We start from the raw sequence: 25482 nt of genomic DNA on the forward strand, positions 1-25482 counted from the left end.
TTTTGGAATTGGCAAAATATAGTTTATACAGTTAATTATTTACATATTATTGCACATTGTTGTTTCATTCAGTATTAGACATTTTCTTCTTCAGAGTAGAGAGATGTGTGAGGCACAAGTCACGCCATGCCCTTCGTTCTGGAAGTTTCTCTAGAGGAGTCATCTCACACAGTTGTTTATGAAGTTCTTTCACCACTGGACCTTCAAATTTCGGTGTGGGTCCCATTGTCATGGACACATCATATATTGTCTGACCATACCTATCACAATAATTTTCCATACCTGAAACAGGAACAAGATTTTAAACTTTTGTACATTTAGCTTAAGAATTTGTGCTCCTTGCTTTCAAAGTATATATACATTATACTTAGAATAAATGACATTGCATCTGATTCAAATAAAGAATATAGCCGTAAGCCACATAAAACATATTGACTTTGGGTGAACTGTGTGGATGTGGGGTCTGTAGGACACAAATTCTAACACTGTGTTGTACATGGAAAGTCACTTCATCACTTAACATGATGCACTGTGTGAAAGTGCTGTCACTGCCAACAGCACTCTGTAGCTGGGCAGAAAGTGCCACAAATTTGCATTTCTTGTCATGACTTAGAGCCTGTACCAGCTATAGCTTGTATGGCTTCATAACCAATCAATGTTCTAAATTCTTGTTCTACATATTTGTAACCCCCGATTGGCATGATGAGTTTATTTTGTTGGGCTTTGTTGGAAAGCGGTCTGAATTTGTGAGACATTTTTGTCAGGACTCTTTCCTTTAAGTACACGTCCTGAGTCTACAAACTACTGAGATCATCTGCAAATGTTTCATGCATTTGGAGGGTCAATTTGGTACCTCAATAAGAAACATCTTTGCACTGTAATCATGGAATTACACTCCACAAACTCTAGAACACAAAATGATTTCTCCTGCAGAGCAGCCATTTTGCAACATGTGGTGGCAACCAAGCAAACAGAAGACAACTGACATCTAGCGCCAATGAATATAAACTATACAATGTATTTGTTCCTCTAATAACTGAGCTGTGGTACAGCAATCAATGTTTTGACAACATAATACCTTGCAATATGTAAATTATTTCTGAAACACGCTGCATTTTATTCTCGTCACCATGTACTGTTAAAGGCACTTAATGTCTCCAAAAAAATTAGTACATACTCAAAACCTTGCAAACTTGGTATGTTGAATGCGAGGACAGTTAATGACCCACTAGGCACTTCAACCACACACACCTTATTGGAGCAGATAAGCAAATTAACTGTTGTGGAATATCATTATGAAGTGACAAGACAAGACTAGTATTGTGGGGCAGTCCCCAAGCTTCTGGGACTGAATAATTCAGTCAAATGTTTATACAGGGGTTAGGAAAACCCAATAAACATGAATGGAGGTTTCAGTTTCGGCAAGGCTTGGGATCCAACATTCTGTTATTTCACTAACCATTTGATCTTGCAAGGATGAAATCACACACAGAACATATGCTGTAATGAACACTGCAAAACAAAATGCACAACGGACACAGGTAGTAAACTATTTTGAAGTAGTTACACTTTGGCAACAATTCTTCACAGTCCCTATTGAGTGCAAACAGTAAGCATACCAATATATAAGACCTTCACTTGCAGCACTTAAAGATGGATGTATCACTTGTCAAAACACTGCCCAAAAATAGAATCTTCAATGTAGTTGGGGCATCGAGGAACATATCACATCTTATTACCTTAGCAATCCTACGTGAAGGATAGTTGCTACTCACTTATAACTCTCAGAATATATTAAGAAACAGAGCTGGGCAGAATTTATTCAAACAATACAGATAAAAATTATTACTTAGTCTTGAATGGCAAAAATATCTGATCAAACCAATATCCATTTACATCAATTAAAACATCAGACATTTTTGAATAGAAGGCAATACAAAAAAAGGTAAAGTTCAAACACATTTATTGCTCAGATACTTAGTTTTATACATGATAAATGTCCTTTTAGGTGCTGTTACACAAATTTTGAGAAACATCCAAATACATGGATTTTATGTATTCAGTATTTGAGAATGAGAGAACTTAGCGACTTCCGATAAGCTTTAGACATAATTTCCAACCTTTACACAACTTCCCTCACTGATACCTTCAACAAAATTATTAAAGGAAAAAGTTTAATATTAATTATATTTTCACTGTTCATGCAGCCAAACTTTAGCACCAGGCATGACCTTTTAACTTACTACTTCTTTAATGACCTTTTAATTTGTTATTTCTTTACTACTAACTCGCTTCACAACACACTTCGCAAACGGTACCTGCATACATCACTGAATGTGCCTGCAAAATTATGTCACTGGATGCCATGTAGCTCAGGAGATGCGTCATACATTTAGATGTGTGAAAAACTAGCTCTTTCTTAAAATGGAGTGGAAATTACCCACACTGTATTCACCCACTCTTTCCTAATGAGATAACTCAGCAACTTCCAACCGATATTAAGCATAATTTCAAATCTTTCCTAAACCTTTTCTCAGTTACATGCTTAAAGACAAATATTTAACATATTAAGTCATTTGTCAAGAAATTAGACATTTGAAGCTGTTTTATACACCACAGTTCAAATCTTTAAATAATCACGGGTTTACTGGTGTATTGCTAACTAGCATGTTGTAAGCATATAATGACAAACTGAATACATACCTTCGGCATTTAAATGAGCAGTTTCAAGAGGACCCAAGAAAGCATAACGCATTCCAAGACCCTCTGACATCACCTTATCAATGTCACTAACATTTAAAACTCCATCAGCAACCAAGCGGAGAACTTCATTCAATATGCAGTACCTGCAGAAAAGTAATACAATTTTAAACATGTATCATATAGGTTTATAGAAAGAAGAAGAAGAAATCCACCTAACAGATTTAAACTGCAAGTTTTGAGTTTTATTCAGTACAGAAATCAGTGTTATCTAACTTCTCACGTTGAGCAATTATTTCTCAGTGAAAGTTACAACTGCTTTTCCTAATGTCAAAATTTGTAAAGTGACACTTATAGCGACATTCCCTGCTTTCTTTATTTCTTCGTATGTTGTCCTCAGTGTCGAAATACTGCGTTGCTACACTGGCTGAAAAGTGCGTTGTGGAAGTACAACACTGACTACTTTATATGATGTAGCCGACAGGTGCAAATTTGTGTTTCACATTTCTTTACTTTCACTTTCCTTATTATGCTATCTGACAGACAAAAAGAAGTTGTTAATCTGTGGTGATTTCAATGCAAACTTTCTAAGCAATTCTGATAGGAAAAGTGAATTAGAAGTGTTATTAATGACATATAACTTAGAATCAGTGATTAAGTTCCCTACACGCATAGCTCAAGACAGTAGCACTCTAATAGATAATGTATTTGTACGGCAAGAGGATGTAAAACTAACGTAAGCTTTCCCTGTGATAAATGGATTATCAGATCATGATGTACAATTTATTAACTTACTAAACCTAGCAGGGTGTACTCTTCATAAATCATTAAGTAAAAGTGTAAGGTTGCTCAACCCGGTATCTACAGAATACTTCAGAGAAAGTTTAAGAAATGTTAATTGTGGAGATGTATATAATGATAAATGCAAAATATTTCTCGATAAATTTATATCCCTTTTTGAACATTGTTGCCCAAAAAAATTACTAAAAGTAACACCGAACACTTTTCAAAGAAACCTTGGGTTCTTCAGGTATTAAAGTTTCTTCAGAATGAAAAAGAAAACTATGAGACAACAGTAATTAGTAAAGACTCGGGAGTAATTTTACACTTTAAAATTATTGTAACATACTGAGAGAAGTTTTCAGAAAATCAAGAAATATATACACTAGAGATGAAATTAACAACTCAACTCTGCAATAAAATCAAATCAGTACGGAATGTTCTAAGAAGGGAGACAGGAACAGTAACACTAGGGTTGGTAGTATTACTATTAAAGAGAAAGAAACCATCTTCACCAACAGTACACAAGTAGCTACTGTATTTGAAACCATTTCCTAATTATTTACTGTAAGTGAAAAAATTGGTAAGAATAGTTAAAAAAAAAAAAAAGCCAAGCAGTACATGGAAATGTCAGTTTTGAGAAATACTAGTCAGATTAATTTTCACCTTAGAACCTCTTGTGAAATGAGGAAAAATCATTAAATCTTTGAAAAATAAATGGTTTGTTGGAGGGGATGACATCTCTAACAAGAAATTAAAAATATGTGGAGCAGTTACAGCCGATATTCTGAGTCACATATGTAATCCATCATTAACTCAAGGTATTTTCCCGGACAGGTTAAAATATGCCGTTGTCAAAGCTCTCTACAAAGAACGGGAAACCACAGATGTCAATTATCGACCAGTATCCTTGCTTACAGCATTTTCAAAAATTGTCAAGAAAGTAATGTGCTCAAGTGTGGTTAGATATCTCAGCAGTAATGAGATACTTAGTAAATCACAGTTCAGATTTCAAAATTGCTGTCCCACTGAGACAGCAATATAAAATTTCACTGCCCACATTAAAAAGTAAAATGTCACCATACGAATTTTCTATGACTTATTCAAAGCATTTGATTGTGTGAACCGTAACATTATGTTCCAGAAATTACAATTCTATGGTACAAATGGAACAGCATATGAGTGGTTTAAGTCATACATACATACATACATACATACATACATACATAAGCGGCAGTCTTAACGGTTTCTTCCCTCAATTCCTAGGAAAATATGTATCTGTGGACTCCACATATGACGATTAAAATGCTCAATTTTCAATTATCTATCGATACAATCAGTTCTGATCTGCTAGCATTTTATGAGGTTTAGGATTGGTTTCTCAAAGCCGGAGGGGTGTCGAGTAAAAATATGCAGGAGTCTTTCATTTTAGGTTGTAAACAAGTGACCTGCCAAATATGAGCCAAATCATTTGGCTGTGTCTGAGGCCTATCCCTTATCAGTAACACACTTACACTTATTATCAAAAGTATGATTGTATGAGGTATCAAGCAAAATTTGGGAATCAACTGATAATTTCATAGTAGACAGGACACAGAATGTTATATTGGATGGAGAATCATCCAAAGATGATGAAGTAACTTTGGGTGTACGAGGGAAGTGTGCTGGGACCATGGCTGCTTGTGTTGTACATTGACCTTGCAGACAATGTTTATATTAACCCCAGATCTTACACAGGTAATGCAGCTCTATTTATAATAAAGTATCCCGCCTCGAGGGAAAAAAAAACACCTCCACAAATATTCAGTCAGATCTTGATAAGGTTTCAAAATGATGTAAACATTGGCAATGTGCATTAAATGTTCAACGAGACACAGTTGTAATCAGTGAAGTCGTGAAGATACCTGTATGTAACAATTTGCAGGGATACGAAATGTAACATTCATAGGAAAAGCAGCCTGCAGGCTGTACCTCATTGCTAGAGTATTATGGGTATCCAATCTGTCTACAAATGAGATAGCTTAGAAAATGCTCACATGACCAATACTACCCTAGAATAGTACTCAAGTACATGGGACCAGTACCAAATAGGACTACCAGGGCATCCTGAAAATATGCAGAGAAGTGCAGCACAAATGGTCACAGATTTGTTTCATTGATGGGAGTGTCTCTCAGAGATGCTAAAAGACTTGAACTGGCAGTCGCTTGAAGATAGATGCTAATTATCCCATGAAAGTGTTAGAAAGTTTCTAGAATACGCTTTAAATTGTCACTTCATAAAGTGAAATCAAAAGATGCCCTAATAGCTGGTACAGTGGAAAGTACATTGCCAAGTGGTTTGCAGAGAACTGATCTAGTTAAGAAAACCATTTTGGATTCCTGTGGCAGACAGAAACAGTGGAGATGTGTATTTTATTAATATGCCAATCAACTGCCTGCATTTCAATCTTTTTTGACTGACCTCTTATATACAAAGTGATTCACGAAGATATGCAAGTATTTTAATATGTTATTCCACAAGTAAAACTAAAGAAAAAAGTTTATATAAAATAAGGTCCACAAATGTTTATTTATGGAGTTATGGCTAACAAAAGATTTTACCTGGAATTTAGTAACTTCGCTAATATGAAGCCATCGCAAATCTGTACAAGGTTAAAATAAAGCATGATTTCCATTTATTTTGTTGTTATTGATCTGGTGAATCTAATATAACATGTCCCAGACGTGTATCTGCAGTAGCTTTCTAGAACATCCCAAGAAGCAAAGAGTATTATACAAATAAATTTGTTTACTTTCCATTAAGAATATAGAAACATTTATGTCATTGTTGGCAATGGTTAGCGAGTTTTTTCACTCATTTTCTAGCCTTGAAATGAGTTAGTTTTCTGTATTGTTCAGTGAAAGAACATAATAACAACAGTGTATTTAAGTGAAACCACATATTAACTGTTGTGGTATGTAGATTATTTATGAAATAGAGACGCCTTTCAAATTTACAACACAGGAATATGCCGATATGGTGTTTATTTGTGCCAAATGTGATGGTAATGCTATGGCTGGGACATGTTTTATTAGATTCACCAGATCAATAACAAAATAAATGGAAATTGTGCTTTACTTTAACCTCTTACAGTTTTGCAATGGCTTCATATTAGAGAAGTTTCTATATTTCAGACAAAAATCTTTTATTAGCCATAACTCCGTAACTAAGACCTACATTTATATGAACTTTTTTCTTTTGTTTTACTAGTAGAATAACATATTACAATATTTGCATACCTTCGTGAATCACCCTGTATTTAACTATAGCTTCATGGTTCACACTGAGCGAGGTTGTGCAGTAGTTAGCACACTGGCTGGATTCACCTTCAGGAGAATGACTGTTTCAAACCTATGTCCGGCCATCCTGATTTAGGTTTTTGCTATGATTCCTTAATTGCTTCAGGCAAATGTCAGAATGGTTTCTTTGAAAGGGCGCAGCTGACTTTCTTCCCCATCCTTCACTAATCCAATGAGACCAATGACCTCCCTGTTTGGTCCCCTTCCCCATATCAACCAACCAACCATCTAGGATTCACAAGTTTAATTTAGGCTTTGGGAACGATAACTGATCCTTAATGTAAACCAAATATCTAATTAATGGCAAGCTACTATTTGTCTATGACTTATTTCCTGTTAATTGTTTCATATTTACCACACACATGCATTAATAACAAAGTGACATATGAAAACATTTGTCTCAAGGGCTGTCTACTTCTAAAGACATTCCAAGCAGTTACACTCCACAGTTGTGTCACATTACAAAAACATCAAAGAATTTAAATTTTTCTTACAAGTACAGCTGATGACAAAAGCCTCAGAAGAACAGAAGTAAGAGAGGTTTGTTTTAAGTAGTTGGTTTTACAACAACAGTAACAATTGCATATTAGAAGGAAAAGGTAGGAAACAAACTTACAAACTTTAAACATGAAACAAGATGTTACAGTGTGTAGGGTTCTTTAATCCAAATCTTCACGGGGCTTGATAATTGCATTGGGGTTTTTTTTTTTTTTTTTTTTTTTTTTTAAATCTGACTGTACAATTTTAGATACGAAAAATTTGAGGTTTTTTAGAATGTCCAATCTACACCTTTAATGTTCATTACTTTTCAGCCATTCTCAACTGGGTACACAGTAGGTTTACTTTTATATAAATGTGCAGCTACTGTCCATTTATTTGGGTGTTTTATGTGAAAGCCTTATTAACAACATAATACTGCACTTATTTTCTCTTCTCTCTCTCTCTCTCTCTCTCTCTCTCTCTCTCTCTCTCTCTCTCTCTCTCTCTCTCTGTGTGTGTGTGTGTGTACCCTGCACGCGCAGGAAGAGGAGGAGGGTACTTACTGGATTCTATTCAGTGCAAAGCCTGGAATTTCCTTTGAAAGGCAAACTGGAGCTTGGCCAATTTCTTCCATGATAGCCCTTGTACGAGGAATAATTGCTGGATCAGTCCAGGGAGCTGGTACTATTTCAACCAAAGGAACATAATATGGGGGGTTCACCTGTAAGAAGAACAAAATTTAAAAAATGAAATACCATATAGCTGTGAGAGCAGAGAAAAGATTGAGAACAATGTTCAAGGGAAAATTTTTTTGAACTTTAAAAATGTTTTATCATAATTAACACTAAGGTATGGAAATAGACAAGCAGCTGACAACAGAAATCTGTCTATTTCACACTAAGGTAAAATATAAATAAAAAAATCAGAAATCTTAACATGAGTCCATCATATTTTGTTGAACACGCCATGAATGCAATTGAGAAATGCTAACCAACAGAAACACTTATGGCATAAATACCACAATTGAGAAAAGACCGGGTATTAAAAAAAAAAAAAAATTATAAGTGGGTAAAATTGGTTTTTTAAATGGATTTTTATTGTTTTTTTTTAGGATTTTGCTTGTACTGACAAATAGTTCAATTTAAATTCCTGCGTTTAATTTATTTAAGACACTACAACTACTTTACTAGTGCCTCATTTCTTGCCCCGTCTGTACTGAATCCATTGGGGGGATCTTCTCCGTCTATGGACTTGTTTGATCATAATTATGAAATAATTTAGGAGAGAAAGGATCCAAGAAATTAGTGAAGATCTACCAATTTCTGCACGTTTCCAAAAAGTATTAAATTCTACTAAATAAATATTACACTTCTACATCACATTATAGTTTTTTTTTTCTGGAAGTGCAAATATTATTTAACTGTGTTTCTTGCATTGCATGAAAAGTTAAAAGACAACATTAATAAAACAAATTCTAGTGACAGTTAACAGTTGCCTTCAATAAATATGATGGCTCTTTTTAATTTGTATAAAGATAACTATGTAATAATTTGTATGCTGATTGAATTTCCATAATCAAATATACATTCATCTTTAGAAAAAACAGAGTACTTTTAACAACTAGAGATAGGATGTTCATCTTCATAGGTCTTGTGTGTTGTTATGTTCTGCAGAGATGATTAGATATCAGTCACCTTGGTTCACCAGGTGCCCTGTTGCCTAGTAGGCACAGGATCCGCCATGGGCTGTGGTAACTTGTTCCGTGCACAACGCTATCGACACTTATAAGGTGCAAATGGTGTCCTGCGGTATGGCCATCCATGCTGCATTCAGCTGGTTTCAAATTTCACTTGTGGTGGTTGGCATTGGGTCACAGCACTGCACCCGTTGTTTCACTATAGCCCACACATTTTTGACTGGTGACATGTCTGGGTCTGGTGATCTAGCGGGCTAGGGCAAAAGGCTGACATCCTGTGACACCAAGAAGGCACGTGTTCATGCAGCAACATGTAGTCATGCATTGTGTTGCTGAAAAATGGCGTCTGGGATGTTCTGTAGAAAGGGTATAGTTACAGGTCACAATATGTCATTCACTTAGGTCACACTGGTCACACACCAACTGCGATTTGTGGTTGTAGCCAATAGCAGCCCACACCATAATGCCTCGAGTTCTGCGAATGCAGTCAGTGTGATGCCACTCACACTGTGTATGGTGAACCAAAGTGCAGCCATCATTTTCAAACAAAAAGATCCTGGATTTGTCCGAAAACACTATCTGATGCCATTCCTGTCCCCAGTGACATTGTTCCATACACTATTGCCATCTAGCATGTTTCTGCACATTCGCCAAAGGTACGAGAAGTGGACGACATGAACGTAACCAATGCCGTAATAAAAGGAAATGGACTGGCACCCCTGATAGTGTACGATGTGTTATACTGTTCCGCTGTTGAGCTAGAGCTGAGGATGCAGATCTGTCTTGAAATGCCATTCGGATGAGATGTCACTTCTAGGTGGGCAGTGCGGCCTGACCCATGTTGTCATGTTCTATGGCCTTCTGTGAATCATTCTGTAGACACCTGTTGCACTGCCAAAACACTTCAGCCCACATGAGCAGCAATTTTCTGGATGGATGCACCACATTCTCTCATGCCAATAATGCACCCCCTTTTGAATTCATTGATTTGACAGTATCGTTCAAGCATGTCTGCGAGGCATCCTGTCTGTCTGCTTAAGTCACACTGATCCGTTATGTTTGGTTTATAGTGACAACGAGAGCCGCAGGCACACTTTCCCAGTACTTGACGTTCCACTGTGATATCCATGTTGACCCTGAACCCGTGGGGCGATATGAATCGAATGCTACTCATTTCTGCAGAACATATATATATATATCTGAATATGAACATCCTATCTCTAGTCATTTAAGGTGGTGCGTTTTCTCTGAACACTAGTGTAGTTGGTTTTTATGGTGTCTTTTTCTAAATTGCTTTGTGTGTCTTAACAAGATGCCACAATTTTAAAATTTCCATCATCAGGTACAAATAGGGCGGTAAAATTTTAAGGATGGCCCATGGGTAGGGAAAATTAATTTCAAATCAACCAGCGAAAAAATTGAGCAAACCATGAGAAAAAATGAAAAAGAGGAAGAAACTAAAACATCAAACTGTTTTCAAAAGCATACACAACAATTACATAACAAGTATTTAGTAACTTTGACAAAAGTAAACACATTGCCTCTACCTAGCTCAAAACTAAAGCAACTGCTACCGAGTACGAAATGGAAACAAAGATAATCTCAATTCATCTCTGTCCAGCATTGCAGCAAGGCACATGCGCTGGCTTGCGAACAGGTTGCAACCTGATCCCACAGCTCCCTCAGTCCTTTTTGTTTTTGTCTCTGCAGATCATCTGTCAAGTGTCAGTTCTATTCATTGGTTCTGTTGATGTTTTTAGTTCTACTATTTCCTGTGGATAATCGATCACATATTCACAAGCTAGGTTTTGTACTTCTCTTTCAACATATCTAAAAGGAGTAAAAGGTAAATGCATTTCATCATAATCATACACAAAAATGAGTTGGTGTCAGTTAAGTCTGTCTCCGAGACTTGCAGCATGAGAAACGAACTACATTGTCTTTCCTCAAACAAATTAGCTGGCATTTCCTTAAACTTTGACATGTACGCAAATAATAAAAGAAGAGACTATCATGACTTTTTAATCAGTCGGACATATTGCAGAAATTGCTTTAAAGAAACTATGGACTGAGCATAAAAAATGAGGACTGTCCCCAGGAAATTAAGATGTCTGGTTACTTTAGTTTATTTATGAAAAGTATAACAACAGATTTGCATTGTTGTGCCGTTGGATGTTGCTGGTGGTGGAAATGAGTATGGATATCGGGGAGACCAATGGTAGTAAAAAAAGAAGGGGTGTTATTTTTCAGTTCTGTCCTAGGGTGGCATAACACTTAGCAATGTCTCTGTTTGTAAAGAAACTGTTGCCAACATACTGTACACCTCATCTTACGACGATTTTCATGAACAAGGGGCATTATAAGATTTTAAGCTGGCAACTAATTAAACATTAATCATGGAACACACTGTAGTTTTCCACGTGCTATACATTTGTAAAACCCGCTCTGTTTTTAATTTCATGTTCAATAATTCTTATTTTACAACTAGGAAATTTATAACTCTGCTTTTTTACTACTAATTAATAAGAAATTTTGCTACCCAGTAAGTTCACTTCACTTACATACACTCAGAAAATCACTCTCAGAATTTTAAGTATTGTTGTGTGAAACATAATACCATAACCATGGGAATACAATATAAAAGTTTGTAAGAACCTGCCAACATTTTTTAAGACTCATCTCTTGCACTCCACTGCCTTCATTGAACTTTCTAGTACACACACTTCTGAGTTTTTCTTTAACACTGTTCCTAACAAATTTAATAATTTCTTTCCCATGTCCAGCATGTTCTTATAGTTTTCCTTCCAATCCCCTTGGCACCACTAATGTCCTCAACTTACATCCTCATTTCTTGTTTTAAATTTCCCACATGTTGTAACCACATCTCAGATTTCATCACACATAACAGTATCCAAACAATAACCAAAATCTGTGGCACAATTTCTTGCAGTGTAACAAGCTATGTACTGTTAGCTTCTCAGACAAAACTTGTGATACAACACAGGAAATAAAAACCATTTTGTCTGTAATATGATCTTTAAGAATAATGTAATATGCAGACACACAAAGGCTGTGGGACTGATGTTATTTAGTAGTGCGATTTACAGAAATCTTTCTGCATTTTGACTACATTCTCTTCAACAATTGGTTAAGGAAGTCAACCCTGAACGGAAGTGTCCTCAAATTTTCTGTTTTATACAGAAACTCTGAAGCACCTTCACATGGTAGGGCACTGAACAGCCTTCTCTAAGCACTGGAGACATTTCCTCACATCACTAAACCAGTGGCAGTCCACAAGGACAATTGTTCCCCAGAACTGGTTACTATTCTTCTAACCAACACTGTCACATCCACCAACAGCAACTCTCGGCAGCACTGCATGTTTGAACATGTTCTGATAAGAAAAGAAGCATGACACATTTGTAGACTTGGAACATCACTTTGAGGAACAAATTTCTGCATATTTTCTATATACATCTAACCACACAGTCTGAGGCGCCTTGTCACGGTCCGTGCCCGTTGAAGGTTCAAGTCCTGCCTGGAGTGTGTGTGTGTGTGTGTGTGTGTGTGTGTGTGTGTGTGTGTGTGTGTGTGTGAGTGTTTGTCCATAGCGTAGTTTACCGTAAGTTAGATTAAGTAGTGTGTAGGCTTAGGGACCGATGACCTCAGCAGTTTGGTACCGTAAGACCTTACCACAAATTTCCAATTTCTGTATACATCTACAAGACTACTCAGAAATTCACACTCAAATTCTTGGGCAGATGGTTCAGAGAACAACTTTTGGACTACTTCTCGACCATTCCTCTCTCAAAAAGCACCTGGGAGAAATTAATATCTAAATCTTTCCATGCGAGATCTGATTTATTTTATTACAAGAGTCATTTCTTCCTATGTAGCTGGGAATCAATAAAATATTTGCACATTCAGTGCAGAAAGTTGGTGATTGAAATTCTGTAAAGAGATCTCACAGCAACAAAAAATACCTTTTTTCTAATGATTGCCACCCCGACTTGCCTCTCTAATCCAAGACACACTTTCCCCTATTTCACAATAATACAAAACAAACTGCCCTTCTTTGAACTTTTCTGATGTCCTCTGTTAATCTCATCCAGTAAGGATCCTGAGGACAGGCAATCATAGTGTAAAAATTTGCTTTATTACATCTGTTGTACGGTTCAAGTGTTCTGCAGTAAAGCACAGTCTTTGGTTCACCTTCTCCACATTTTCTCTGCGATTCTTCCAATTTAAGTTATTCATATTTGTAACCACTAAGTACTGAACTGAACTGAACTGGCAACCTTTAAATTTATATGATTTATTGTGTAACTGAAATTTCACATGTTTTTTTAGTACTCATCTGGATGACCTGCCACCTTTTATTGTTTAGGATAAATTGCCACTTTTTGCACCATGAAGATACACCATCTGCAACATTTTGCAATTTGTTTAGATCTTCCAATGCCTTTACTACATGGTAAACAACAGTGTCATCCATAAAAGGGCTGTTCAGATTGTCACCTAAGTTGTTTTCATAGATTAGGAACAGCATCACTTTACGTGTCTGCATTAAGATTAGTTACTCTCTCCTTATCTGTGCTTGACCTTCTCTTGTATTTCTACCATAAAACTATATTACAAATACAAATATTTTTGTACTTACTGGATGAGAGACAATAATTTGACTCCTGTGTTTTAGGTCCTTACTGAACAGTGAAGGCAGGAATGTACTTGTAGAACTTGAGAGGATTGTATTAGAATCCACCACTTTGTCTAACTCCTGATACACCTTACATTTCAAATCCAGTCTTTCTGGTACATTTTCCTGTACCAATTTTGCTCCCTTAACGGCTTCTGACAAGTTTGATGTGCCTACAAAAATAAAAAAAAAGTCCAGTAGTATTATACAGAGAAACAGTTAAATACACCAACTAAAATTACTGTACCGGTCCGAAAATAATAAGTCTTTTCTTATAAGGTTTCTTTAATTTTCCTTTATGTGGAACTTATATTTCCCTTATTTATGTATTACACAATGTAAAATCCAGGATGGAATGTAACAATATTATGAGAAGGAAAGCTGCTACTCACCATATAGCGGAGATGCTGAGTCACAGATAGGCCCAACAAAGGGACCGTCACAAACAAAGTTTTCGGACAGTAAGGCCTTTGTCAAAAATAGATGGCAACATGCACACAAACACGCATGCACGCACATTCAGTCATGTGTGCGAGTTGCATTTGCGTGAGAGAGAGAGAGAGAGAGAGAGAGAGAGAGAGAGAGAGAGAGAGAGAGAGTCTCATCTATTTTTGACAAAGGCCTTACTGGCCAAAAACTTTATTTGTGACAGTCTTTTTGTTGTGGCTACCTGCGACTCAGCATCTCCATTATTTACATATTCTTGACACTTCTCTAGCAACCCCCACCTCACCATTTTTCATCTCCTGTCAATCCGATTTTTTTTTTGACATCTGTACTCCCTATTGTCAGCTTGATTTGGTTTATATTTGGCCAGTTAAACTGACTACCTCTAGTGTTACTCAAGGATGTGTACTGGACCTTGCCTTTTTTTGCCTAATTGTTCCTCTGCAACCTTCACTACTCCATCTCCCACTTCCCGCTTCTACCGCATTCCTTTCACCTGATTCAGTCAATCTTTTCCTAATGCTACCTTTCAGACTTTCAACAAACTTTGGTTCATTCAAGTTATTTAGAGCCCATCTCCTTAATATTTCATCATAATCAGTAAATTGTGAGCACTATACACATTTGCTGCTGGAAGTGTTTCGTAGTTTAAAATATGGTTTCTGAAGATCTGTCTTGCCCTTATATAAGCTATCTGAAACATTCCAGTGTCTCCAGGTATCTTTGATGTATACAACCAGCCTTCTTTCTTGGCTCTTTAACCAAGAGATTGCAATTATTAATCTGTGCCATGAGCAAAATTCATCTTCTAATTCGTTCCTCCCTTAGGTCATGTTCTATTATTTTTCCTTCTCTTCCTAGGGAGCACCACACAACAGTCACTTTTGCTCATTTCCTATTCTTCTATACTGTCAAAATTAAACTGCTCCCTCCTGTGTCTCAGAGGCTCTAAAGCATTACCAAAGTGGATGTCTGCACACTGCAGAAAAGAAGCCACAGTTGTTTCTAATAAGTGGTGGTGATGAAGGCCATCAGTGACAGAGCCAGTAGACAGTCATTCACTCTCTACCTTAGGGAATTTTTTCCCCAATTCATATTGGGAAAAAAAAAACACTCAGAACATTCTTGTTTACTGTGGTGTTACATACGAGAAATGTACGTGACAGAGATCTTCTAATTAACTTACGTGCAGATCAAATATTAACAATAACAAATGTGATAATTAAAGATACAGGGTACTTAATAAATAGTGGAAAAATCAAAATTTTTATGACTTTATTATATTCTATAGTCTTTCCTGATTACACTGATATATACATTATAGGGTTTCAAATGAAAGATGACCTATATACACCAAATTTTAAAGGTACAGTCATGTACACTGCCACGCCCTCTTTATTTCTGTTTCAAAAACCAGTATTATTTCGAAAAGAACTGTGAACTTCCTGTTTCCAGCGATAACACATACGATACATTGTATATGTTGGTAACGGTGCAGGATCCTAGTGTCTGTAAATGATTATCTTTGCTAGTATTTACTTTTGTTTCACTGAAGCAGTTTGTTCACGTGTTACTGAATGTTTGTAGCCCAAGTGCTATATATATTTGTGGAAGTACATATCCTTTAGTGTGCAATAAATACGAACTATGCCACGCATCAAGAAGTTCAATAAAAGGAAATTCCATGGTAACCAGTTCACAAATAAAGCATGCCACACTGTCGGCAGTAGCCTTTGTATCAGTTCTTCTGGGAAGAAACTTTCGGTGATTCAAATTTTTGTGTTAACAATTATGCTGTTTGTAGTGGATTTGTTGTTGATGTGGGCATCTCATCTTCTTTGCTAAAAGAAGTGGCGAAATGTAAACAATGTGATGGTGTAGGCTGTCTAGAAATAACTGAACAACAAAGTAGCAGGAAGAGTTTAGCATCAAAATTAGTTGTTCTGTGTAGATTCTGCAATAAATCAACCTCGAAAAGGGCTTCAAATAGTGTGCATAATTCATATGATGTTAATTTGAAGTTAGTATATGCAATGCATGCAACAGGGAAAGGAAAAACAGTTGCTCAAACGTTTTGTGGTTTGATTGACCTTCCTCCTCCTCTCAATACGTTCAGGAAGTACATAAAAATACTTTTAGGTGCCTTGACGGTTGTGTCTAAAGCATCTATGAAACATGCAGTAGAAGAAACTGTAAATATTAGTGAAACCAGGGACACTGCTGTTGCACTTGAAGGGACATAGCAACGTCATGGACATCGTTACTTGATTGGTGTTGTAAGTGCTACTTCACTGGAGAATGGTAAAGTTGTTGATGTTGAGTGCTTATCTAAGTACTGTCACACCTGCCATGGTAACAATGAAGGACATATTGGACATCAGTGTTCTAAGAATTATGATGGTTACTGTGGAGGTATGGAGTGTGATGGATCTCTAAAAATATTTCAGATGTCGGTGTCTGTTTATAACATTAGATATCTAAAGTACCTAGGTGATGGGGGCTCTAAAGCTTTCAATGAAATTAATTTCAATGTTTATGGTGATACCTTGATAACAAAACTGGAGTGCTGTGGACATGTGCAAAAGAGGATGGGTGCTAGATTGAGGAAGCTACAAAGAGAAATGAAAGTTGCTATCTGATGGAAAATCTCTGACCGAGGCAGATTGACAGAAACTGAAATAGACCTCCGTCAGAGTTATTATGGACTGGACATTAGATGAACTACACTTCTGAATGATGTTACAGCAATTAGAAAAGCTACATGGGCCACCTACTTTCGTAAGTTGTCCACAGATGACCACCCTGTTTACGGACTTTACCCTAAAGGAGCAGATCCTTGGTGTGGTTACCAACAAGCAAATGAAAGTGGTTAAATATACTATCATAAGCATTCTCTTCCTGAGCCTGTTATGAATGAAATAAAACCAATTTTTAGGGATCCGAGTGACCCTGTTTTGCCTAGAAAATGTCTTCATGGGGGCACTCAGAATACAAATTAAAGTTTCAACCATTGCATATGGGAAAGAATACCCAAGAATGTTTATGCAGGACTAAATACATTAAAAGTTGGTGTACTAGGTGCAGTGATATGTTTTAATGATGGTGTGATAGAAAGGTTGGAAGTCCTGAGAAATTTAGGCATAAAATGTGGCTCTAATATGGAAGATCAACTACTTGCACGTGACAGACAATGGGTGCATGAAGCTGAAAGATTCGCTCCTTGAGTTTCCAAAGAAGCAAGAAGTGCTAAAAGGAATGCCAAGAGAAAGCCTGAAGATGATGAAATGCTGCAGGATGAAGACTATGCTTCAGGAATGTTCTGAGACACAGTTTAATTGGGCTCATATCTTCATTCCCAATTTCCCTCAAGTTGCATTTTTCAGAAATCAGGTACAAATATTTCCTAAAGTTTATAAAGCATTGCTCTATTTTTTTCTATACCTTGCAATAGTCCATACTTATGTATTAGACCTAAGCTTTATTGCAGAACCAACTAAATTGTAGAAAAAATAACATTTTTATTAGGAAAAAAATTATAAAAATTATGGTAAAATATAAGATGTGATATTTTATATGCTTGTAATACACATAATAGGTGGAATTAAATAGATCTAGTTCCTCAGCCATCATGTCATGCATATCTGGTGAAAGTTTAGTCTTTGTCTCCTTCAAATGTATAAAACTGAATTAAATAGTTTGGAAAAAAATGCATCTATTTCTTTGTAACTTTTTTTAATAACCTTAAGCAGATTCAGAAATATTCAAAATACTTCTAATTTATTTAGAAAGTGTGCTGCATTACCTGATACCAACACAAAATCTGTAACACGTATACATTATAAACAATGCCTCAAAGAAACAGGTGTTTACTTTTACATAATATTGAGCAGAGAAAGTACCCTGTATCCTTAAAGGGTTTCAAGAAAAGTAACTTACCCTTTATAAGAGACATCTGTTGGTCTGCAGACAGTTTTCCACGTAGAAGTTTTTCTTTTTCCAATGTTTTCAGTTGTTTTTTAATGTCGTCCAGAGCTGAGCTGACCTGCTCTGGCAAGATGTCATAAAGATGAACCTCATACCCAGCAGCAGCAAACAGCATTGCCCAGCTACGGCCAATCAAACCACTGAGAGGAAGGAAGAAAAACCACAAGGTGATTAAATTGGCAAATTAACAAAACTGGTTTTGTTTATCAGTTAACATTACATGTCAGGCATTTCAAAAGGAGCAACAAATGCAGCACTTCAACGTAGTCATAAATTGAGGGGTTGGACAAAATATTTTCAACATCTAAACTCCACAAACCACCTTATGGTGTGTGCTGGAGAGTACTTTGTGTACCCGTGTCACTTCTCGCTTTTCCTGTTCCAGTTCCGGCTGGTTCTAGGAGGAAATATTGCTTGTAAGCCTCTGTGTAGGCTCAAATGTCTCCAATTTTATCTTCATGAGGTACACACAGGAGGAAGCAATACACTGGCTGGCTCTTCTAGGAATGTATGCTCTTGGAACCTTAACAGTGGAGTATAATGCAGAACACCTCTCTTGCAGAGCCTGCTGCTGGAGGCAGCTGAGCATCTCTGTAACTCTTTTGCTCTTATTAAATGAACCTGTAATAAAATGTGCTGCTTTTCTTTGTATCTTCTATATTACCTCTATCAATCCTATCAATACAGATCCAAGACTAACAAGCAATATTCAAGGATTTTTCAAACGAGCATTTTGTAAACTACCTCCTTTGTTGATGGAGTAAATTTCTAGAGGATACTTCCAATAAATCTAAGTATAGTATCTCTAAAAACAAAGAAGATGTGACTTACCAAAAGAAAGCGCTGGCAGGTCGATAGACACACACAAACATACACACAAAATTCTAGCTTTCGCAAGCAACGGCTGCTTCGTCAGGAAAGAGGGAAGGAGAGGGAAAGACGAAAGGATGTGGGTTTTAAGGGAGAGGGTAAGGAGTCATTCCAATCCCGGGAGCGGAAAGACTTGCCTTAGGGGGAAAAAAGGACGGGTATACACTCACACACACTCACGTATCCATCCACACATATACAGACACAAGCAGACATATTCCAAGGCCTTTGAATGTGTCTGCTTGTGTCTGTATATGTGTGGATGTATATGTGTGGATGGATACGTGTGTGTGTGTGCGCGCGCGCGAGAGAGAGAGAGAGTGAGTGTATACCCGTCCTTTTTTCCCCCCAAGGTAAGTCTTTCCGCTCCCGGGATTGGAATGACTCCTTACCCTCTCCCTTGAAACCCACATCCTTTCGTCTTTCCCTCTCCTTCCCTCTTTCCTGACGAAGCAGCTGTTGGTTGCGAAAGCTAGAATTGTGTGTGTATGTTTGTGTGTCTATCGACCTGCCAGTGCTTTCTTTTGATAAGTCACATCTTCTTTGTTTTTAGATATATTTTTCCCACGTGGAATGTTTCCCTCTATTACATAAGTATAGTATCTGCCTTACTTGCGATTAATTTTGTAAGGTTGTTAAACTTTCAAATCTGTTTGTACGCATATGAAAGAAACTGCTTTGAGCAATTGTTCTGCAGTTATTGCGTAGTCATACAATAACAGCTCATTCTGTCTATGTATAAGCAATACAATACGTTTGTTTATGTCGAGGGTCAACTGCCACTTCCTGCACCGTGCAAAGATCCTCTGCCGATCTTCCTCTCTTTTGCTATGATTTTCTAGTATTGGCTTCTCTTTTACACAACAGCATCATCAGTGAAAAGCCTCATGAAATTCCCAACTTTATCTAATCTGTTATTTATATACAATGTGAAAAGGAATGCTCCCGTAGCACTCCCTTGGAGTACATCCAAAGTCACTTTTATATCTGAGCAGCATTAAAACAGAATTCCTTATCACAACAGGATTATTGCACAATTAAATACCATTGATTGTAAATGCTGATTTCACCCTTTCGGTGAGTCGATACGTTCCCCTGTGAATATAGGCAGAAAACCTCCTTGCACATTATAACTATTTGTCGAGCTAGGACTAACAAATACCACTACTTTGTCCTTGAGCCCAGGTCTAATATACTCCTTTAATATCTCACGAAGTTTTGTCTACATCCAATGGCAGTGTGAGACCTTCCACGGAAAAAAAAATTACAGGCAATCAGTGTGGACCTTTGAGTTTTTACACTTACAGGAAAGAATGTAGGAGATACTAATAGTCTGAAGAGAGTCCCTTCTACTGCGCAGTTACAACTAGTTTTAGTGACTTGTAATAAGAATACTACACCTTTGAGGTAAGCCATACTATATAAGGTTCTTAACAGCAATAACAAAATAAAAATGAAACTGTAAAAAACTTTAATTGCAGAATATCTGCAAATAAATGCTGTAGACAACAAGAAGGCCTAAAAATTGGAGTGGCTGCAACACAAACAACTGTTCAATACCCACCAGACGCAACATTTGCTAAAATAAAATTGGACTTGCGTTGATTCATATTACATATTTCTTTTGAGGGCTCTGCAAGGAAATACACATTGAACTCACAAGCACCAAATTAAATAACTTACAGGTAAGAAACAGATATGCTCACCTCATTCTTCACTAAGACCTAAACCCTGACCAACATTCTTCTCGAAACCAAATGCACAGTGATTACTTTATAGCATGTGATACACTTTTTCCCCTCTAGCATTCCTTTTGAAGTATATTTTAGCATCAGAATAAAAAATAAAGTGTGTATACTATGTTTTATAATTATTTTTTGTAATCTAGATAATATTTTATTCAAATAACTGCATGGCATATAATCTGCTAACTCAACACACAGGGGGCCTATGTGGGGAATTTCTTGAAGTGGACAAAAATCATGACGAATTTGTTAAATGAACTGATGAGGAGAATTTTCCAAGTGAAGAACAAGGTTCTGCGTGCACTATAGGAGAGGAAGAGGGTTCAGATAATGATACTGAAAGTACTTCCTTATTCTGATAACAGAATTTTCACTTTTTCATGAATGTTTCTCCCTCCAATTTTCCAGAATGAATATCTTTCTTAGATAGTTCAGTAACAGCCATTACTATTTTTTTCTTGTAGTACTATATCTTGAGGAAACAAGAGTTAAATTTCTAGCCATTTATATGATTAAAAAAAAAGAAACAGTAATGTTTTTCAGTTCCTCAGATGCCTGCATTTTTTAATGTTATTTTTTGGTTACATTATCTACATAACTTCAAAATATAAGATTTTGAGAAGTTACAAAAAATTTTTTGAACCATATTTATTCAATGGAAAAACTGGTAGAAGCCAGCCTCGGGGAAGATCAGTTTGGATTCCCTATAAATGTTGAACACACAAGGCAATACTACCGTAACCCTATGACTTATCTTTGAAGACAGGTTAAGGAAAGAAACCTACATTACTTGACTTAGAAAAAGCTTTGGACAATGTTGACTGGAATACTCTCTTTCAAATTCTGAAGGTGGCGGGTGTAAAATACAGGGAGCGAAAGGCTATTTACAATCTGTACAGAAACCAGATGGTAGTTATAAGAGTCGAGGGGCATGAAAGGGAAGCAGTGATTGCGATGGAAGTGAGACAGGGTTGTGGTCTATCCCCAATGTTATTCAATCTGTATATTAAGCAAGCAGTAAAGGAAACAAAAGAAAAATTTGGAGTAGGTATTAAATTCCTTGTAGAAGAAATAAAAACTCTGACGTTTGCCAATGATACTGCATTTCAATTAGAGACAGCAAAGGACTTGTATGAACAGTTGAATGGCATGGATAGTGTCTTGAAAGGAGGATGTAAGATGAACATCAACAAAAGCAAAATAAGGATAATGGAATGTAGTCGAATTGAATCAGGTGATGCTGAGGGTATTAGATTAGGAAATGAGACACTTAAAGTAGTAAATGACTTTTGCTATTTGGTGAGTAAAATAACTGATGATGGTAGAAGTAGCGAGGATATAAAATGTAGACTGGCTGTGGCAAAAACAGCATTTCTGAAGAAGAATATGTTAACATCGAGTACAGGTTTGTGTGTCGAAGTCTTGTATGGAGTGTAGCCATGTATGGAAGTGAAATTGTGTAGACAGAATAGAATAGAATAGAAGCTTCCAGACTGTGGTGCTACGAAGAATGCTGAATATTAGATGGGTAGATAACATAACTAATGAGGAAGTACTGAACAGAATTGGGAAGAAGAGGAATTTGTGGCACAACTTGACTAGAAGAAGGTATCAGTTGGTAGGACATGTTCTGAGGCATCAAGGGAGGAGGGGTAAAAATCGTAGAGGGAGACCAAGAGATTAATAAATTAAGCAGGTTCAGAAGGATATTGGTTGCACTAGCTATTTGGAGGTGGAGATGCTTGCACAGGATAGAGTAGCATGGAGAGCTGCATCAAACCAATCTCTGGACTGAAGACCACAACAACAACAACAACAACATATATTCAATAGATTATTTGTTATATCAATTGTTGTTGCTGGGGTGCGATACACTCCAGTGTGTCAAGCACATCACTCCGCAGAACTGTGTCAAATAAGATCTATGTAAATGGACGGTAAAAGGGGAGTTAAACAGTTTCATTAGTACACTACAAACTGAAGTGCAACATCAACCATTTTATTACAGTGCAGGTCCATGAAACCGATATTGTTTTGTTACACAAACAACAACAAAGAGTGTAATAATTCCAGTTCCAAAGAAATCAGATGCTGAAAGAGGTGAATATTATTGTACTATCAGTTTAATAAGCCATGGTTGCAAAAACAACAAGTTATTTCCATAATCATGGAAAAACTTGTATAAGCTGACCTTGGGGAAATCAGTTTGGGTTGGGAGAAATGTAGGAACATACGGGCAATACTGACTATGATTTCTCTTAAAATATAGGTAAACCTATGTTTATAACATTTGTGCACTTCAAGAAAGGTTTTGACAGTGTTGACTGAAATATCCTATTTAAAATTCTGATGGTAGCAGGGATAAAATATAGGAATATCAAAAGGTTATTACAACCTGCACAGAAACCAAACACAGTTAGAAAACTCAAAGGGCACGAAATAAAAGCAGCAGTTGAGAGGGGAGTCACACAATGTTTTAGTCTATCCCCGATATTATTCAATTTGTACATTGAATAAGCTGTGAAAGAAACAAAAAGAGAAATTTGGAATGTGAATTAAAGTTCAGGAAGAAGAACTGAGAAGTTTGCAGTTTGATGATGACATTCTAATTCTGTCAGAGATAAAAAAAGGAAAATCAGTTGAACAGAATGGACAACTGGTGTCTCGAGAGAAGGATGTAAGATGAATAGCAACAAAATCAAAACAAGGGAAATGGAATTAGCTGAATTAAATCAGGTGACACTGACAATGTAATATGGAAACAAGACACTAACAGCAGTAGATGAGCTTTGCTACTGGAGTAGCAAATACTGATGATTGAAGTAGAGAGGATATAAAATGCAGAATGGCTGTAGCAAAGAATGTATTTCTGATAAAGGGGAATTTTTCCACACATCTGATGTAAACAGGTTTAAGAAAGCCTTTTTTCTGAAGGTATTTGTCCGGAATGTAGACTTGTGTGGAGGTGATGTGATAAGCAGTTCAGAAAAGTAAGCATAAGCTCTTCACATGCTCTCGCCCCCCCCCCCCCCCATTAGGTCTCAGTTAAGGGGGAAAAAAAAGTGTAGTCTGGTGCATTTCTTTCAGGAGTTTCAAAAGTCAGAATTATGCAGGTTTTTAACAGGGTTGGAACTGGAACTTTTGGCTACCTTACAAGTCGCCATTTGTCTTCCAAAATATTGAAAATGCTCCATAACGCCCCCCTCCCCTCTTTCTGCCAACAAACTATCGTATGGGTGACTTTGAAATGTGGTGCTACAATACAATGCTGCAGATTTGATGATGAACTGCGTAACTAATGAGAAGGCATTGTACCAAACTGGGAAGACAAATTTCAACTTGACTAAAAGAAAAGCTCGCTTGATAGCATGTATTCTCAAGCATTAATGAACTTTCAGTTTGGTATTACAGGAAAGTGGGAGGGGGAGTGAGATAGGGGGGGGGGGGGGAGGGATTTTGAAACAACAACATGATTTGCAACTACCTAACAAGTATAATTTGTTCCACATAGCATAAACACACAGTAAATGCAAATGGGCAATAGCACAGCACGAAACAGTACCTTTGAGAAAATTACTGACGATATTTCAGTGAAAGTGTTGAGAAATTTTGAGGAAATAAGGAATGTCTGATGGCAGGGCTTTGTGCACACAATGACAACAGCCCAAAAACAGTAAACACTAACAAATCTTAAACAGATAAGCTTAATTTCATTTACAGCTATAAATGTAAAATAAAAAAACTGAAATGTAAATTACTTTGAAAGGTGTAAAATAAGAAATGCCGATGTTCATGGGGTTATGTTAATATATACATTCAATTTTCTTTGGTGGGAACTTCGGTGAGGGTAAAACTCAGAGCTGAAAGTAATTTTTAACACACTGTGTGTGACTACACGTGATGCCACAGTACGGACTTGACACTTCTTAGCTATTAGAATGATGTTTTCTGCAACGTCTTGGAAGACGTTGACAATGTATAATTCTACAAACAAATATTGTACCTACCTTCCCACGATCCCAATTTTCTCATTCTTGACTTTTGGTGATGCCATTTCGTTTGACAGACCTACTCAATCACTCCAGAAGTTCTGCGACACACTGAGCTCTCGCTGGATTGTGCCTGACCTTTATCTGCAGAGCCGCCCCTCCCCATCACCGTAGCGAGCAGACGACAAAATAACAGGCGACTGCCTTGAACCGGCATCTCGTACGATGCGTTCGAATCCTCCACAGCGTCACATCTTGTGTCACTATCGTCTCCCGAATTCTAAGTCTGTGCGATAAACGTATAGTCTTCACCTAAGTATAGGATGACATGACACCTCAGCGTGTTACAGTGCTTGAATTTAATAAGTGTAGAGGAAAAACAGAGTTTCAGTATAGTGGTTGCAATCATTTTCTAGCACATTATATCTAACCTCTAGATTTCTGGAGTCGCAAAGGAAAGCTGTTATAGCAATCCCGCCTTCACGCACTCATTTATTTTTCCTACAACCATTGCGCCATCTTCAGCGGGTAGTTGCTTTATTGCGTGTAAACTTCGTGGAAAGGTGATAGTTTCGGAAAATATATATGAAACCACTTCCACAACACAGGACAGTATTTGTAGTTCACGTGTATTACAGTTATTAGTTACAAAACCTACAAATTTAAATTGGTTGCATGTGTAAGCACTCAAAAGCCGTCGTCACTCGAGTAACAGCCATTTGCCCAGTCCGTAAACACTAAATGTTACGATATCGA

The 25482-nt window shown here is 36.9% G+C and overlaps 1 protein-coding gene across 1 annotated transcript; it reads right to left on the reverse strand.

Moving 5' to 3' along the window:
* On the reverse strand, positions 1-24902 carry LOC126093160 (lambda-crystallin). Its single transcript, XM_049908702.1, has 6 exons — positions 24745-24902; positions 18075-18262; positions 13656-13864; positions 7863-8020; positions 2704-2846; positions 1-282 (listed from the first exon to the last, which is right to left on the reverse strand). Exons 1-6 carry the CDS (start codon positions 24789-24791, stop codon positions 65-67), a joined length of 963 nt encoding a protein of 320 aa, XP_049764659.1. The 5' UTR covers positions 24792-24902; the 3' UTR covers positions 1-64.
* Between the last annotated feature and the right edge of the window lie 580 nt (positions 24903-25482).

This window comes from Schistocerca cancellata, chromosome 1 (genome assembly GCF_023864275.1).
Source record: "Schistocerca cancellata isolate TAMUIC-IGC-003103 chromosome 1, iqSchCanc2.1, whole genome shotgun sequence".
Classification (NCBI taxonomy): domain Eukaryota; kingdom Metazoa; phylum Arthropoda; class Insecta; order Orthoptera; family Acrididae; genus Schistocerca; species Schistocerca cancellata.